This window comes from Podarcis muralis, chromosome 16 (assembly GCF_964188315.1).
Source record: "Podarcis muralis chromosome 16, rPodMur119.hap1.1, whole genome shotgun sequence".
Lineage (NCBI taxonomy): Eukaryota > Metazoa > Chordata > Lepidosauria > Squamata > Lacertidae > Podarcis > Podarcis muralis.
This window is the reverse complement of record NC_135670.1, coordinates 40,155,474-40,170,419: the sequence shown is the minus strand read 5'-3', so window position 1 is coordinate 40,170,419 and position 14,946 is coordinate 40,155,474. Positions and strand designations below refer to the sequence as shown.

General features: G+C 47.3%; 1 protein-coding gene across 1 annotated transcript in view; it reads left to right on the top strand.

Moving 5' to 3' along the window:
• The first annotated feature begins 5,607 nt into the window (after window positions 1-5,607).
• The window catches only part of DHX37 (DEAH-box helicase 37), a 33,945-nt gene continuing 24,606 nt past the window's right edge, over window positions 5,608-14,946 (top strand). The window contains exons 1-6 of the mRNA XM_028709406.2: window positions 5,608-5,773; window positions 8,054-8,223; window positions 8,973-9,085; window positions 9,756-10,071; window positions 11,421-11,569; window positions 13,044-13,136. Coding sequence (XP_028565239.2) covers window positions 5,677-5,773; window positions 8,054-8,223; window positions 8,973-9,085; window positions 9,756-10,071; window positions 11,421-11,569; window positions 13,044-13,136 — 938 coding nt within the window. The 5' untranslated portion in view covers window positions 5,608-5,676. The remainder of the gene's footprint in view (window positions 5,774-8,053; window positions 8,224-8,972; window positions 9,086-9,755; window positions 10,072-11,420; window positions 11,570-13,043; window positions 13,137-14,946) is intronic.

Genomic DNA, 14,946 nt, shown 5'->3' with positions numbered 1-14,946 from the left:
CTTTTTAAGAAGTGATATTGGATGCTTAAGTACTGTGTACCGAAACTACTGTAGCTTAGTGGCATATTCTGCCCTCCCAAGATGTAATCTGCTTAATGTGGACAGTTCCTCTGCTTCTGCTGTAGCTTTGTTTTGATGAAGGTAAATATTTGTTTCCTTGTGACTCATGGACCATCCCAATAATCTGTAATTGGCAGCTAGTGATCTATCTTGACCTATCTATCTATTTCCCCCCCTTTTGGAGAACATGAAGTTATGCTGTGTTCTGCATGTGAATTTAAACTTGGATGATTCCATTGAGCTATGATGACAATTGCCATGTTAGAAATATTTTTCTGTTGTAAAGCAAGGGAAAAAATGTTGATTGTGACACTGTTTATCAGCACTGAATATAGTGACCTTGTATCCTGTTTGGACTTCTGATCTTAAGTATTAGGTAGTTTTAAAAAGTCTATATACCAAAATTGTGTGTTCTGGTTTTGTTTGTTTTGTTTGGTTTTTTTTAAAAAATGGTCTGAAGAAAATGTGTGTATTATTTTAATTATGATCTTAGGGAAACACTAGGTTTTGCTCACAAAAATGTTGAGTAGCCATAATGATCTCAAGCTTTTATTTTTTTAAAAAAAGAAACTGCTATTCGTGTCCTTATTTATTAACTGACCACCAGCTCAGTGTACTACTATTTAGTGGACTATTTGTAGACTGATTTCACAACTGAATTATGGTGTTGTGACCAATTAAACTTTAAATGTTTACTGTAACTTTGCAATGCAGTGGTTGGTCTTGGAAGATTTTATTCCCATGATTTTGGGGGTGCATTGAAGAGAACCCCGGGGCACTTCGGAAGCTTATCATGGATTCATCAGTAAAGGTGGGCATAATTAGGTGACAGGTGACCAAGGCCCGTCACTGACCTTCCTTCACGGTGTCTAGTTGCAGGAGAGGCTGGTGCATTCTAGTGTGCTCTTTCTTGATGGCAAGGAAAGGAGTTGAGCACAAGAGGTCTAGTGCCTGCTTTGCATGAATATGCAACATAGAACAAGTTCCAGAATCCTTTGCCACACATGGGCTTTGTGGAGAAGGTCCCCTGAGGCTTTTAAGACACAACACAAGGGTTATTGTGTTTCTCTCATCCTTGGTATAAAAACAACAAGCCACACACTAGATTAGTAGCATCCTAGAACTTGAATTTTTGAGAGACAGATTCTGTTCCTTGTGGAGGTCAGATCGTGTCTATCTGGCCCAGCCCTCATTGGCCATACAGTTTCCCTCAAAACTCACAAGCTAAATGGGATGGCAGTAGCTACCACCAATCTGTTTTGGGTTGTATCCAGTGTTAGTCCTTCTCAGAATATGGGCATAACTGAGCTCCCATTGCTGAGTCCCTGCTTCTGCCAACCTAGCAGTTCGAAAGCATGTCAAAGTGCAAGTAGATAAATAGGTGCCGCTCCGGCGGGAAGGTAAACGGCGCACTGCTCTGGTTTGCCAGAAGCGGCTTAGTCATGCTGGCCACATGACCCGGAAGCTGTACGCCGGCTCCCTCAGCCAGTAAAGCGAGATGAGCGCCGCAACCCCAGAGTCGGCCACGACTGGACCTAACGGTCAGGGGTCCCTTTACCTTTAACTTAGGTTCATTAATTTCAGTGGGTCTACTTAGCTGGATGCTATATGTATTATCCAGCTTCTGGTAATCCAAGATGCAGAACCTTTGAACCTGGCCATTTCCTTTTAACCAGTCTCTGCAATGACACCTTATCATTCTCTCTTTCCACACACAACTCATCATTCTCCCCCCCCCCCCCACATTTATGAATTTTATAAATAAGGAACTATTTGAAAGAAATGCTTCCTTTGTGCAAGGAAAGTGGTTTGCTCTCCTGCACTACCTTATAACCACCTTATGCCATAATCACCCACCCAAATCTTTGTCTGTATTAGGTAACTATTCAATTTTTCTCTTTTATAGGTTCTCCAAACCATAATTTTGGAGGCTGTAGGAATGGTTATGTCTGCATCCTTGTTAACACCAGATCACTCAGAAAGCTAAAGTTGCAGGAGGCTTGGGGTGTCTGCACCTTGAGTTTTATTCTGCTTCCCCATCAAGGAGTAACCATTATTGCAGCGGAATAGGATTTGCCAGGTAGTTACCTACCATCTAACCTTCCCCACTCCCAGAACAACCTTTGACAGATGGGTAGGGTGTAGGCAAAGTGCAAAGGCATTTGTTCCTCCTTAGGAACCGGGACCGTGGCATCAAAATGGCAACTAAAATTTGAACAAAAATAGAACTTGCCTCTTCATCCAGGACTTTTGGAGATGTAGACATCATAAAGGCAGTACCTTATATATTAATTTTTGCAATATTGGATGGTCGGGGAAAAATGGTTGATGCTTGTTAATTTATTAAATTTATATCCTGCCCTTCCTCACAAAGGTGCCCAGAGCGGGAAAAGGTGATAATAACATATTAAAAACCATTCCAGCACAGGTGGAGACTGAGAAAGCTCTCCACTTAAAAGGCTTGCTGGAAGTGGAAGGTCTTTAGTAGGTGCCAAAAATACAAGAGACTTCACTTGTCTAAAATTCAAGGGGAGGGCACCACAGCACTAAACACCTGACTCCTACATGGTGTGGAACTGACCTGATGAGCCGGTATCTGCAGAGTGTGGTGATCGATTGGATCTACGATATAAGGGTAGGAAAGGGACGCGGGTGGCGCTGTGGGTAAAACCTCAATGCCTAGGACTTGCCGATCGTATTGTCGGCGGTTCGAATCCCCGCGGCAGGGTGAGCTCCCGTTGTTCGGTCCCAGCTCCTGCCCACCTAGCAGTTCGAAAGCACCCCTAAGTGCAAGTAGATAAATAGGTACCGCTTTCTAGCGGGAAGGCAAACGACGTTTCCGTGTGCTGCGCTGGTGCTGGCTCGCCAGAGCAGCTTCGTCACGCTGGCCACGTGACCCGGAAGTGTCTCCGGACAGCGCTGACTCCCGGCCTCTTAAACGAGATGAGCGCGTAACCCTAGAGTTGGACACGACTGGCCCGCACGGGCAGGGGTACCTTTACCTTTATAAGGGTAGGATGATACTTTACTGACCCACCCAGAAATTGCTTGATGATGAAGGGCAGCATATTGTATACAAATAAGTAAATAAAATAATAATCTTTAAATGAGTGCTTATTCCTAGTGTGCTCTGGATTGCAGCCATAAGCAGCATTCCCACTAGAGATGCAAATCACAGCGGTTAACAGCTAACTCTCAGTACAAAGCCCCTTCACCTCAGAAGGCACTTTCAGATTCTTGTTATTTTCTAGTGGGTTTCAATCACATGCTGACACATTCAGGTTGCACAATTACAATTTTATTTAGAGTTCTTGCAGGACAAACCTGCATCTTCACAAGGTTGGGCTTTTTCCAGTAAGAAAATTGACACGATAATAACTTGCTGGACACAACCTCACTGTCAAGCCTTCCTATGAACAAATCAGGGCAAATGCTCAAAATAAATAATAGGCATATGTGTGCACAGCACATTTCATTAGTGGGGTGGGGATGACAAAAAAAGCAAGGAGGTAAAAAAGGCAAAAAGCCCCACAACAACCATGAGAATTAATCAAGAAGCCAAAACGAGATTTTTTTCCTGCAGAAGAAAATACTTGTATCAAGCTAAGCAGAGGGCCAAGGGCAGAATGAGTCCTCCTTGCTTGTGAACTATAAAACACAGCCCCTAACTACCACAGATCTCTTTTCACAAAAGGTGGTGAGCAGAGTTTGGAGGGAGACAGAGCCATGAGACAGATGCAGGCAGCATAAAAAGGCTGGGGTGAATGTACAGTTTTGTCCTCCCTTACAACCACCACTATCCACCCCCCCCAACCACAACTTCTAGAGACAGACACAGGAAGAAGCAGATTTATTCCAGATCCATTCCAGCTTTTTTATTCTGCTCGTGTCTTTCTCTGGCTTGATCCCTGGTTTTTCTAAACATTCGGATGTGCCTGAGCACTCCTGCGCATGCCTGTGATAGCAGGTTGTCTGGAAGTACTCAGATTATCTTTTATAGTACTTTATCATTGAGGCTCACAATCCTAAAAGTGTGTACAAGACAAACCAGTCACAATGATTATGAAGAGTCAAAAGTAAAGGGGAAAGATTGCTTGTCTACATGTATAGAAGAACTGAGTGTATACCTTTGCTAGTGCAATCCTACCATGTCTACTCAGAAGTAAATCCTATTGAATTAAATGAGGCTTATTCCAAATTGAAGGGGGCTAGGATTGCCCGTTATTGATTGAACACACTGGGGCTTAGGCTGCAACCTTAACTTACCTGGGAGTCACTCATTGAATTCAACAGGTCATGCTTCTCAGCAGACAGGGTTTATAGGACTGCTCTGTTACTTCTGAGCAAGGATATGAACTCATTGTCAAAATATATTTGCTGAATTCTGTCCTACATATACACAAGCCAAAAAAAAAAAAAGTATTTACATTTGACTATTCCTAATAATTGTGATATTTCTTGATGTTTGCTTGTTTAGAGATTTCCCTATTCTGCTACAGAAATACTGTATGGTTAAACTAAAGTGGTTCTCATAGGGTGGGGCAAGAGGGGGTGGCAAATTTCAGAGTAGCATTTCAGAGTAGCATTGTGTATACCTATAGATAGATAGATAGATATAGATATATGATTTGCAGGAAATGATATGATGATTTATACCTCGCCCATCTGGCTGGGTTTCCCCAGCCACTCTGGGCGGCTTCCAACAAAATATTAAAATGCAGTGGTCTGTTAAACGTTAAAAACTTCCCTAAACAGGGCTGCCTTCAGATGTCTTTTAAAAATAGGATAGATGCTTATTTCCTTGACATCTGGTGGGAGGGCGTTCCACAGGGCAGGTGCCACCACTGAAAAGGCCCTCTGCCTGGTTCCCTGTAATTTTGCTTCTTGCAGCGAGGGAACCACCAGACCTCAGTGTCCAGGCTGAACGATGGGGGTGGAGATGCTCCTCCAGGTATACAGGACCAAGGCCGTTTAGGGCTTTCAAGGCCAACACCAACACTTTGAATTGTGCTGGGAAACGTGCTGGGAGCCAATGCAGATCTCTCAGGACCGGTGTTATGTGGTCTCGGCGGCCGCTCCCAGTCCCCAGTCCAGCTGCCGCATTCTGCATTAATTGCAGTTTCCGGGTCCCCTTCCAAGGGAGCCCCACGTAGAGCGCATTGCCGTGTCTCCAAGCGGGAGGTAACCAGAGCCTGCACCACTCTGGCCAGACAGGCTGCGGGCAGGAAGGATATATAACATTTCAAAATGAAATCCGGAGCATCAAGCGATACTGAGGACAATCCTAATTGTGGCTTCATCCATTCAGACTTCGGTGGGGCGCGAGCACATTTTCATTCTGCGAGTGTGGCCAGAAAGAGAGCTTGAGAAGGACTCACCAAGCAGCATTAACAACAAGCAGCTCCCCTGCCAGGTTTGTGCTCTCTTTATTCCGCCCCGCGGCCCGGAAATCCCGCCCCGGGCGCTCCATTGGCGGCCTTCGCGCGGCCCCTCCCACGCGAGCTGGGGCCCGTTCTCGCGAGAGCGGCGGCCCCGTCCCTCGCAGGAGGCGGAAGCGCGGCGCTGGCTGGGCGCTTGGCGGGGCACGTGGAGAGCTGCGCGCCCCGAGTCGCCCCGATGGGCCGAGCGCGCCCGAGGCGCAACTGGAAGGCCCGCCGCCCGGAGAGCCGCGCCCCGCCGGGCCCCCCGGAGCCCGTGCGGCTGGAGCTGGGCGGTGAGTCGGCGCCCCGGGTCCCCTTTCCCGCGCCCCTCTTCGCCCAGGCCTTTGGCCGGTTAAAGAATTCTGGCCTCTCGAAGCCGTCCCCCCCCCCCCCGCTCGGGTCCCCAACTCCCGGCATCCCAGACCACGAGTCCTGCTAGCTGGGAATGGTGCATGGTGGTGGTGGTTGTTTTGTACTGGTACTGTGGGGTATCTGTTTGTGTTTCTGTATTGCAAACCACCCTGTGATCCTCGGGTGCTTAGAAATGTAATAAATTATTATTAAGAATACAGTGGTACCTCGGGTTACATACTTAATTCGTTCTGGAGGTCCGTTCTTAACCTGAAACTGTTCTTAACCTGAAGCACCACTTTAGCTAATGGAGCCTCCTCCTGCTGCTGCTGCGCCACCGCCGCACAATTTCTGTTCTCATCCTGAAGCCAAGTTCTTAACCCGAGGTACTATTTCTGGGTTAGCGGAGTCTGTAACCTGAAGTGTATGTAACCCGAGGTACCACTGTAATCACCCCTGACCACAGGCCCTGCAGGTTGGGGTGGCAGGAGCTGCGGCCGAGCAACAGCTGGAGGGCCCCAGCTGACCGGACTAGGGTGTCATGAAATTTAAGGGGGCCTTTAAGAACTTGCCTTTAAGAGTCCACAAACATCATCTGGTATCCAAGAGTAGCTTACATTGTTTTTGTTTTATCTAGTTGTCATAGCTAATCACTGCTGATAGCCTTTATCCCCTCTGATGAATTTGTCTAAACTAGTGGCCCTCCTTGCTTCTTGCAGCAATGAGTTCTATAAGTAGAATACACATTTCTTATGGGCTGCTGAGAGAGCAGCTCAGTTTGACTGAATAACTTGAATTTGCTTTCCCCCCCTCTCTTAACTCCCTCTCCGTCTATTCCCCCCCCCCCCCCTTTTGTCATGGCATTTATTCTGTAAGCTTGCAGGAGAGAGTGCTGTTTTACCCAGGTCTCTTCTTTTGGGCTTGGAGAAAATGATGCTGGACTAGGTGGGCTGTGGACATGACCCAGCAGGGCTCTAATTATGTTCTCATGAGAGTCCATAGTTCGGGTAGGCTCATAGCTCAGTGCTATGCAGAAGGTCCCAGGTCTAGTCCCTTGCATCTCCAGGTAGGTTTGGGAAAGATCCCTGTCTGAAGAGTCGCTGCCAGTCAGTTCAGACAATACTGAGCTGGATCGTAGACGCAGCATCCTGTTAGGGTTCCTGTGGGTTGGTGTCATTCACTCTGGGAGTCCTTTTGGCTGAAGAGTGGTGTAAAACGGCTTTGGGGTGGTGCGGAAAGGGTAGGTTATAAATATGATGAATAAAAATTATGCTTCGCTCCCTTGGATGCTCTGATCATGTTCTGTGCATATGTCCACTTTCCCATGACACTTATACGCTGCCCTACTGTGCCCTTGTGAATGGTACATGGATCAGTTGCAAGTTTCCATGAAGAGGTCAGAAGTAAGTGGTGTGATGCTGCTTGTCAGCCTGGGAAGGTAGCCCATCTAGGAGAAGGAAACCTCCACTGCCTTGAGGGATTTCTTCAGGAGAAGGAAAGGCTAAGGAGCAAACCCTACACAAATCCAGAGTGGAGTCCTTAAGACAGTTGGATGGTGCCTTGTACGCTTCCTTCCGGCAACTCCTGCAGCCAAGCTACTGCCAAACGTGTTGCTCTGCTTTTCTTTGGACCACATCAGTGAGGCTGAGAGGGGGGTCCTGTCGTCTAGGCAGCCGAGGACCACCATACACACTGCCACGGCTTGTGTCCCAGAGAGGTCACTTGGGGTGACCTCTAATACAACAGTTTGACTTCACCCCCAGAGGCGCACCCCATTGTTTCTCGAGACAGACAGATACCAACAATGGATGCTGCCTTTAAACATTGCAGTCGTACACACAGTTATCTCAGAGCCTGAGAGACATTACGCTTCTGCCTACCAGTTGCTGAGAACGACAAGAGGGGAGAGTGGTGTTGTGCTCAGGTCCAGCTTGTGTGCTTCCTACAGTAATCTGGCTGGTCACTGTGAGAAAATACTGGACTAGATGGACCACTGACCTGATCCAGGAGGCTGTCCTGATGTTCTTTCGTCACTAAGCTGAACAGGGCTCACACTGGAGCAAACGTGCACAAGATTGTGCTGAAAATCCTTCAAGTTGGGATGGGGAACATGTGTCCCACCAGATGCAGCAGTCCCAGCAACGTCTGAAAGGCCACAGGTCCCCCACTCCCCCTTTCAATATTGTGGTGACCAAAGCAAGCCCTTCTTTCTGTTGTTCCAGATGAAGCCATTTCAAAAGGGGTGGATGAGTGTAATGCCCTGGTCCTCCCATCACAGAAAACCAAGGATAAAAAAGTAACTTCTGAAAAGGCCCCAGAAAAGAAGCCGCTGACCAAGAAGCAGAAGAAACTCCTGCAGAAGGTTTTGGAACAGAAAGCAAAGAAGGAAAAGGTATGTTTTGGAGTGTGGAGGCCAAGAGAACACCAAGGAGACATGTGGCCCGCGGCATCCTTTGGGAGGGCTGGGAGTATCCGCTGTCTGAAACCCAGGAGAGCTCCTGCCAGTCAGTGTAAACAATATTGAGATAGATGGACCAGCGGTTTTAGGATCACACAACATAAAAGAAAAATAGGATAAGGCAGGAAAAGGAAATCAAGCAAACACTGGTATTGGTTCTTAAAGATGCAATTTTTTAAATAATGCCCTGCTAGAATGTAAACAGTTCTGGGAGAGGAGGAACCCAATGGAGCTGGCATCTCAATCGAGCCCCTCTGCCCGTCTCTCCCTCTGCTCCACTTTTGGCAGGGTGAGGGAAGGCACTCTTCATTTTGCTTCCCACTGTATTTGAACTGTTAGGAAAATCTTACACACCACCCAGTATTAGCGAGGCCTGTATTCACACCGTACATTTGAAGCATATGATACCGCTTGGCTTTCCCCAAAGAATCTGGGGAGCTGTCGTTTTTTAAGAGTGCTGAGAGTTGTTAGAAGACCTTCTTCCCATCTCAGAGCTACAATTCCTAGAGTGCCCATTTTTCAGAACTGTAGCTTTATGCAGGGGGGTCTCCTAGCAACTCTCAGCGCCCTTAACAAACTACAGCTCCCACAGTTCTCTGGGGGAAGCCATCAGTTTAAAGTGCTATCCTAGTGTAAACGCCTCCTAGGGCAGACTTTCTTCATACAACTCTTTCTCATCCTAGCGAGCGGAGTTGCTGAGAAAGCTGAGTGACGTCCAGGCTTCCGAGGCCGAGATGAAGATGTTTTATACCACGTCCAAAATAGGGACGGGGGACCGGATGTACCAGCCTAAACGGTAAGTTCTGGGTACGTCCAGCTTGTTGCTCTTGTTGCAGTGTGGACATACTCTTCCCTTCTTTGGCCTTTTTGTGATACGCAGCAGGTGTGGGGCGTTCTCCCCATGTAGCTTCCCTTGAGATCTCCAGCTTTCAGAGTGCATCTTCTTAGCTGGTGTCTCTGGTTCTATAAAGCAGGATGGGCAGCCTGTAGCCCAGGGGCTGAATGCAGTCCCTGCCTCGTTCCGTATGGCCCTCCAAATGCTGCAGAGAGCTGGAGGGGTGGGGAACAGAGAGAGAAAGTGAGGGATGGGTAGGGTGCAGAGATATGGGGACACACAGAGAGAGAGAAGGACAGAAAGAGACTGGTGAAGTGAGAAAGAGTTTGTGTATGAGAGAGAGATGGCACAGAGGGTGTGAATAAGAGAGTGGGGACTAGAGAAAGTGTGAGAGAAACAGACAGGGTGGCAAAGAAAGTGAGTGATGGAGTGGCAGAGAGAGAGAGAGAGAGAGAGAACGCACTCTGCAATGCTGCAGACTCCACCCACTTCTTGCTCCGATTTCATTCACATTTGGCTTTGGCTTGTGGCTCCTGACAGAAGAATAGTTCCTTATCCCTGCTGTGTTGCATCTGAGGATGTGCTTTGGGGTGGACTTGTCTCGTGTGTCAATGTGACTTGGGTGTTTCAGGGCAATCCAAGAAGTGAGTGCCATTCATCCAGAAAAAATTAAAAGCGTTGGTGGTGCAAACAGAAAAAGATGCAGACCTGAACTGGAGTCTGAAGAGGAGTCTGAGATTTCCTCGGAGGAAGAGGAGGAGGAAAAGGAGCCAGAAGAGCAGGCAGAAAAGGCAGCCCCAGAGGTTCCTAGCACTATCCTGCTGCCTGAGGAGCCAAAGAAAGCCATTGCATCTCCACCCAGCACACCGAAGCAACATTTTCATGCTCCCAAGCCATCTTTGGGGCCTACTGTGTTCATCCCAGTGGACAGATCTCCCGAGATTCAGGTCAGTTTTGAATGCCAACAGGCCAAAAATGCACCCCGTTGCATCACAAGCAGCAGCAGCAGCAACAACAACAGTGGGTCACCCATGTGAGATTCATGACACTTTTCTCTGCAGAAGTGCATGCAGATTCCACGCACAAAATGCCTTTGGAGTATTTGTGTTAACAATAAACGGGGGCTGTTTTGATTTAATTGTTCTTGGGCACATGATATTTGTGACCTTGGAGCTGAACAGATGCTGAAGAGGAGGTCAAAATTTGGACCTAAAGAGCTCGTTTTTATTTATTTAGTGCAGGTGCCCTCCAAAGTGTTGTTGGACTCCAGCTCCCATCAGCCCCAGTCAGCATGGATAGTTAGCTGGAAAGATGGGAAATTGTAGTCAACACGATCTGGAAGGCACCTCTGTGGCTACTGCCTGTATTGGTGCATATATATCCTGTCATTCATCCATCATGAAGCTCAGGGTTGTGGGCATTGGGTTGCCAAACTGCCTCCCATCCAGGCACTAACCAGACTAGGCCCTGCTTAGCTTTATCAAGGTGTGCCATATCACGTGCCCTCAGACTTGCCCATCTCACCATTCAGTATGGTGAGGGAAATTTTTCAACTTCTGCATATGGATGTGAGGTGAAATTCTCCTCATTACATGGTCAGACAATGCTGAAGACCAGCTTGCCAAGTGGTTATGCCCACCCTCTCAGAATGGCATGCCCATCTTTGGCCTCTTAAATTTCTTGTCACAGAGAGGAGAATTTCCCCCTTCACACTTGAACCCCTGGCAGAGATATAGAGAAACAGGAAAGTAGTTGGGGTTTTTTGTTTTGTTTTTTTGTTTAAAAAGCCTCTCTGAAGGATGGGACAGGCAGCTGTTTCACCAAGTGGTTATGATTATTGTTTATTTCATTTAATATATGTCTCCCACTTTTTACCATGGAAGCTTACCACTTGTGTATCCTTTGGTAACACTCTGCCAAGTAATGAGGTGAATTTTACCTCAGATTTATGCACTTGCCTAATGTCAGAAATCTGGCATTACCCACGGTAGTGTTTAAAATTCTTGGGCATGGCAAAGAAACTAGATTACTGGTTTCCTTAGAGGATTAAATTCCCATTGCAGTAAGATACTGCTTGTATGTTGATTCGTAGGGCTGCAACCCTAAACACACTAACTGATTATTAAGCTCCACAGAACACAGTGGGACATACATCTGTGTAAACATGCAGAAGACTGCACCCTAAGCTTACACCACTGGAAGTTACTTTAAATTAATTGTTTGGTGCCATTTTAATTCATTTTAGATCAGTAATTTAACCCTTTGCCTATGTAAAGTTGTAACTTTGCTTTGAAAGGAAGCCAGGCTGAAGCTCCCAATCCTTGCCGAAGAACAAGTCATAATGGAAGCCATCAATGAGAACTCTATTGTTATCATATGTGGAGAAACTGGCAGTGGGAAGACCACGCAAGTCCCTCAATTTCTCTACGAAGCAGGATATGCCAGGTATTACACCTTTTTAAAAAAAACACTTATTTTATGCCAAGAGGAAAAAATATCATTGTTCCTAGATTTTGGTGCTTTGACAAATTGCCTTCTCCTTCGCCATGGAGTTCCCTCCAGAAACAATAATTGTACTCTGACAGTGATTGGCTGAGCTGGTGTGATGGCACAGAATCTTCAGTTGTTCAGGGGGAGCTAGTAAACCCCTTTGTAGCCCAGCCTCTGTGCTGGCAAAGAAAGTTGTCTGTTAGGTTGGGATTATAATCTTGCACACAGGAAGACTGCAAATAGAAGGAGGTCCCAGGATGCAGGGCCAGTGTAGACATCACTGAATTCAGTAGACCTTTCTTAAACATATGTTTTCTTTGCTCAGGAAGCAGTTGCCCTGGGACTGCAGGGATTAAGGGGGGCACACTCTGGCCTCAGCTCCCAGGAACAGCATCATGGCAAGGGCGAGTGGCACAGCCAGTGAAGGAGCAGATGCCCACAACACTTGCTCTCGTCTTCTCTTTTTTCTCATGTGCCTCTTGGATGTTGAGTCTGGACAGGGACTGTCTTACCTTTAAATATATGTATGTCACTATGAAGATTTCAGTTGCTTTTATAAATGACCTGAGGCAAAATAAGCCTGGAAAGCAGGGAGCAGAGGAAATAATATCTGGTGGGGTCATGCAGTTAGAAAGAAGCGGAGAAGCCAAAGATAAAAGAAGACTGGGGCTGTGCACTGGAAGCAGAAAGGAACTGTGCAGGCAAAGGGTGGCAGAGGGGCATGGTCCAGGGCAAGAAAGCAGAGCATCGCTGTGCCTAGACCAGCCTGGCCCAACCAAGTGCCCCCCAGATGATGGTGGATGACAACACCCATCATCCCTGACCGTCAGCCGCACTGGCTAGAGCTGATGGGGGTTGTAGTCCAGCAGCATCAGGCTGGGCAAAGGCTGGCATTGGAGAGTGGAACTCATCAGTAGTGGCTTCTGCTTTTAGCATTGTGACCCACCAACATTTTTGTGCGTTAGTGAGAGTCAATGCGTGACAGCCGTGAGGGTAAATCTCAAACATTAATTTGCACTAGTCAGCCAGCAGTTGTTGCTCTTTTATTTCTATCCCAGCCTTCCTCCAAGAATCTCAAAGTGGCAGTTACATGCCTCTCCCCGCTCACTGTTTTGTCCTTGCAACAACCTTGTGAGGTAGGTTAGGCTAAGAGACATTGATGGCTGGAGATCACCCTGTGAACTTCATGGCCAAGTGGGGATTTGAACCCTGGTCTCCCAGGTCCTAACCTGACACTAACCACTGCACCATGCTTTGGGTTCAGGCTGTTAGTAAGATAAAATGTAGTTCTTCCCTTGGGTTCTTCTCAGTTCTGTGTAGAACTGAAAGAAAAGGGGTTGTGTTGCAACATGACCTTCTCCCCCCCCCCCCCCATTCCTTTTTTCATTCATTGCTGACAGTAATAATCTTTCGTTCACTGCTCTTGTAGGCCTGGCGGCATCATTGGAATCACAGAACCACGGCGTGTGGCTGCAATTTCTATGTCCCAGCGTGTTGCAAAGGAGATGAACTTATCACATAGGTAAGCGTACTTGCACAGACTCCAGAAAGTGTTCTTTAGATCAGCCTTCTCTCCAAGTGCTTTGGCCTACCAACTCCCCTTGGTCCCAGCCAAGGTCTGTGCCTTCAGCCAAGTGATGGTTGGGGGAAGCCTCTGCTTCAGATGACATCAGAAAAGGTGTTGAGAAACCGGGAACAAATGTTGGCCAGCCCACTGTTGGGACGTGTTCAGAACTCAGGAAAGTGAGCTGTCACAAGGTGGAGCTGCTCATTCACTGCATTCCACTTCTGATTATTCCCCTGCTCCTTGACCAAGTAATGAAGTCACCCCATATCCTGACATCAGTCACTCTGCATGTTCCCCCTTCTCCACTGCAGGTCATTGGCTGGTAGAGTTGGGACATTGTGAACAACATGGGGCAAGTGTCGGTATGCCTACCAGAGTACAGAGATCTGTGTGAGATTTGTTGCCACCAGCGGGTGTTTTTACTGGGATGGTTTTTCTCAGGGCAGACCCCAGCCATTTAGGGGTCAGGGTCTGAGCATGCATAATAGGTGCTTTCCTTCCTGGCTGGAGCTCATACTCTGGCTCAGTGATCATCACCTGACCCACCTCTAACTCCTCTCCTGCCACATGGGACCCATGCTCACATACAGTACTTGCTTTGATTTATACCTAATAGCGCCAATAGGGCACATTATTAGCTGTAAAATGGCAATCCGCAGAAAAGTATACCGTATTTTTCTGTGTATAATACTAGGGTTTTTTCCTAAAAAATAATGTCAAAAATTTGGGGGCATCTTATACACGGATACATCTCCCCCCATTTTCTTAAATCAGAGCCCCCCAAAATAGGGGGTGTCTTATACATGAGGGCGTCTTATAGATGGAAAAATACGGTACGTAGTGTTTCCTTAGCATTGCTAGTAAATGAAAACCAGTGATTTGTATACTTGTTCTTAGCCAGAAGACCGAGGAGCTATTGAAACCCAATGAGTTTTTAAAAACAGACTCATAATGGCAGCCGCTATGCAGTTGAGCTTCCCACCTCAGTAGACACTTGTGTATTCTAGTGCCCAGCATACTTCCATTCTAGAAGTCTAGAAAGCCTTAGAAAGTGAATGGCTGTCCCTGCTCCATAGAGGACTCCCATGAAGGTGGGACACACAACAGGCCAGAAATACATTTCATACTGGAAAATGCTCCTGCCTTTCTCCTACCACTTTGCAGGGAGATTGATAAAACAAATGTCTCTCCAGAAGAATTGAGTTCCAGCCCAGGCAGTGCTCCTTTGATTCGGTCAGCTTTAGCTGGGGTCTGATGAAGCAGCAACAGCCTTGCTGCAACCCACCTGGGATGGCCTTGTGCCCCATCTGTGGGCCCCAACCCACTGGCTGAAGGCCTGTGGTCCAACTCAAAATGCTTGGCTACACAGTGGGATGTGTTGTGGGGCGGGATGTTGTGTCCATGGGGCAGGGAGCTTTATCTATAAGGAGGAGTGAGTTAGAAGGGGGGTGTAGCCAGGTCCCAGCGGTGTAACAATTCTCTTCGATGTTGAAAATGCAAATGCCATGGGTCTAAATCCGCTGTAGGGGGACTTGTTTCAGCTTCAGGACTGCATTGGCTTCTGGGGGCCACACGTCAGAGGTGGATGGAGGTAGAGGCAAAAGTGGGTGTAGCAATGAATGCAAATTTAGCCTTGGCACAGTCGGCTGCTTTCTACACACACAGCCCTTTGTATCCTCCCAACCAGACAAGCAAGAAGCATTATCAGAATTCAAGGACGCAGTCCAGCCGGGCAAAGACACTCCAGGAGTGTCTGAAGTAAGAC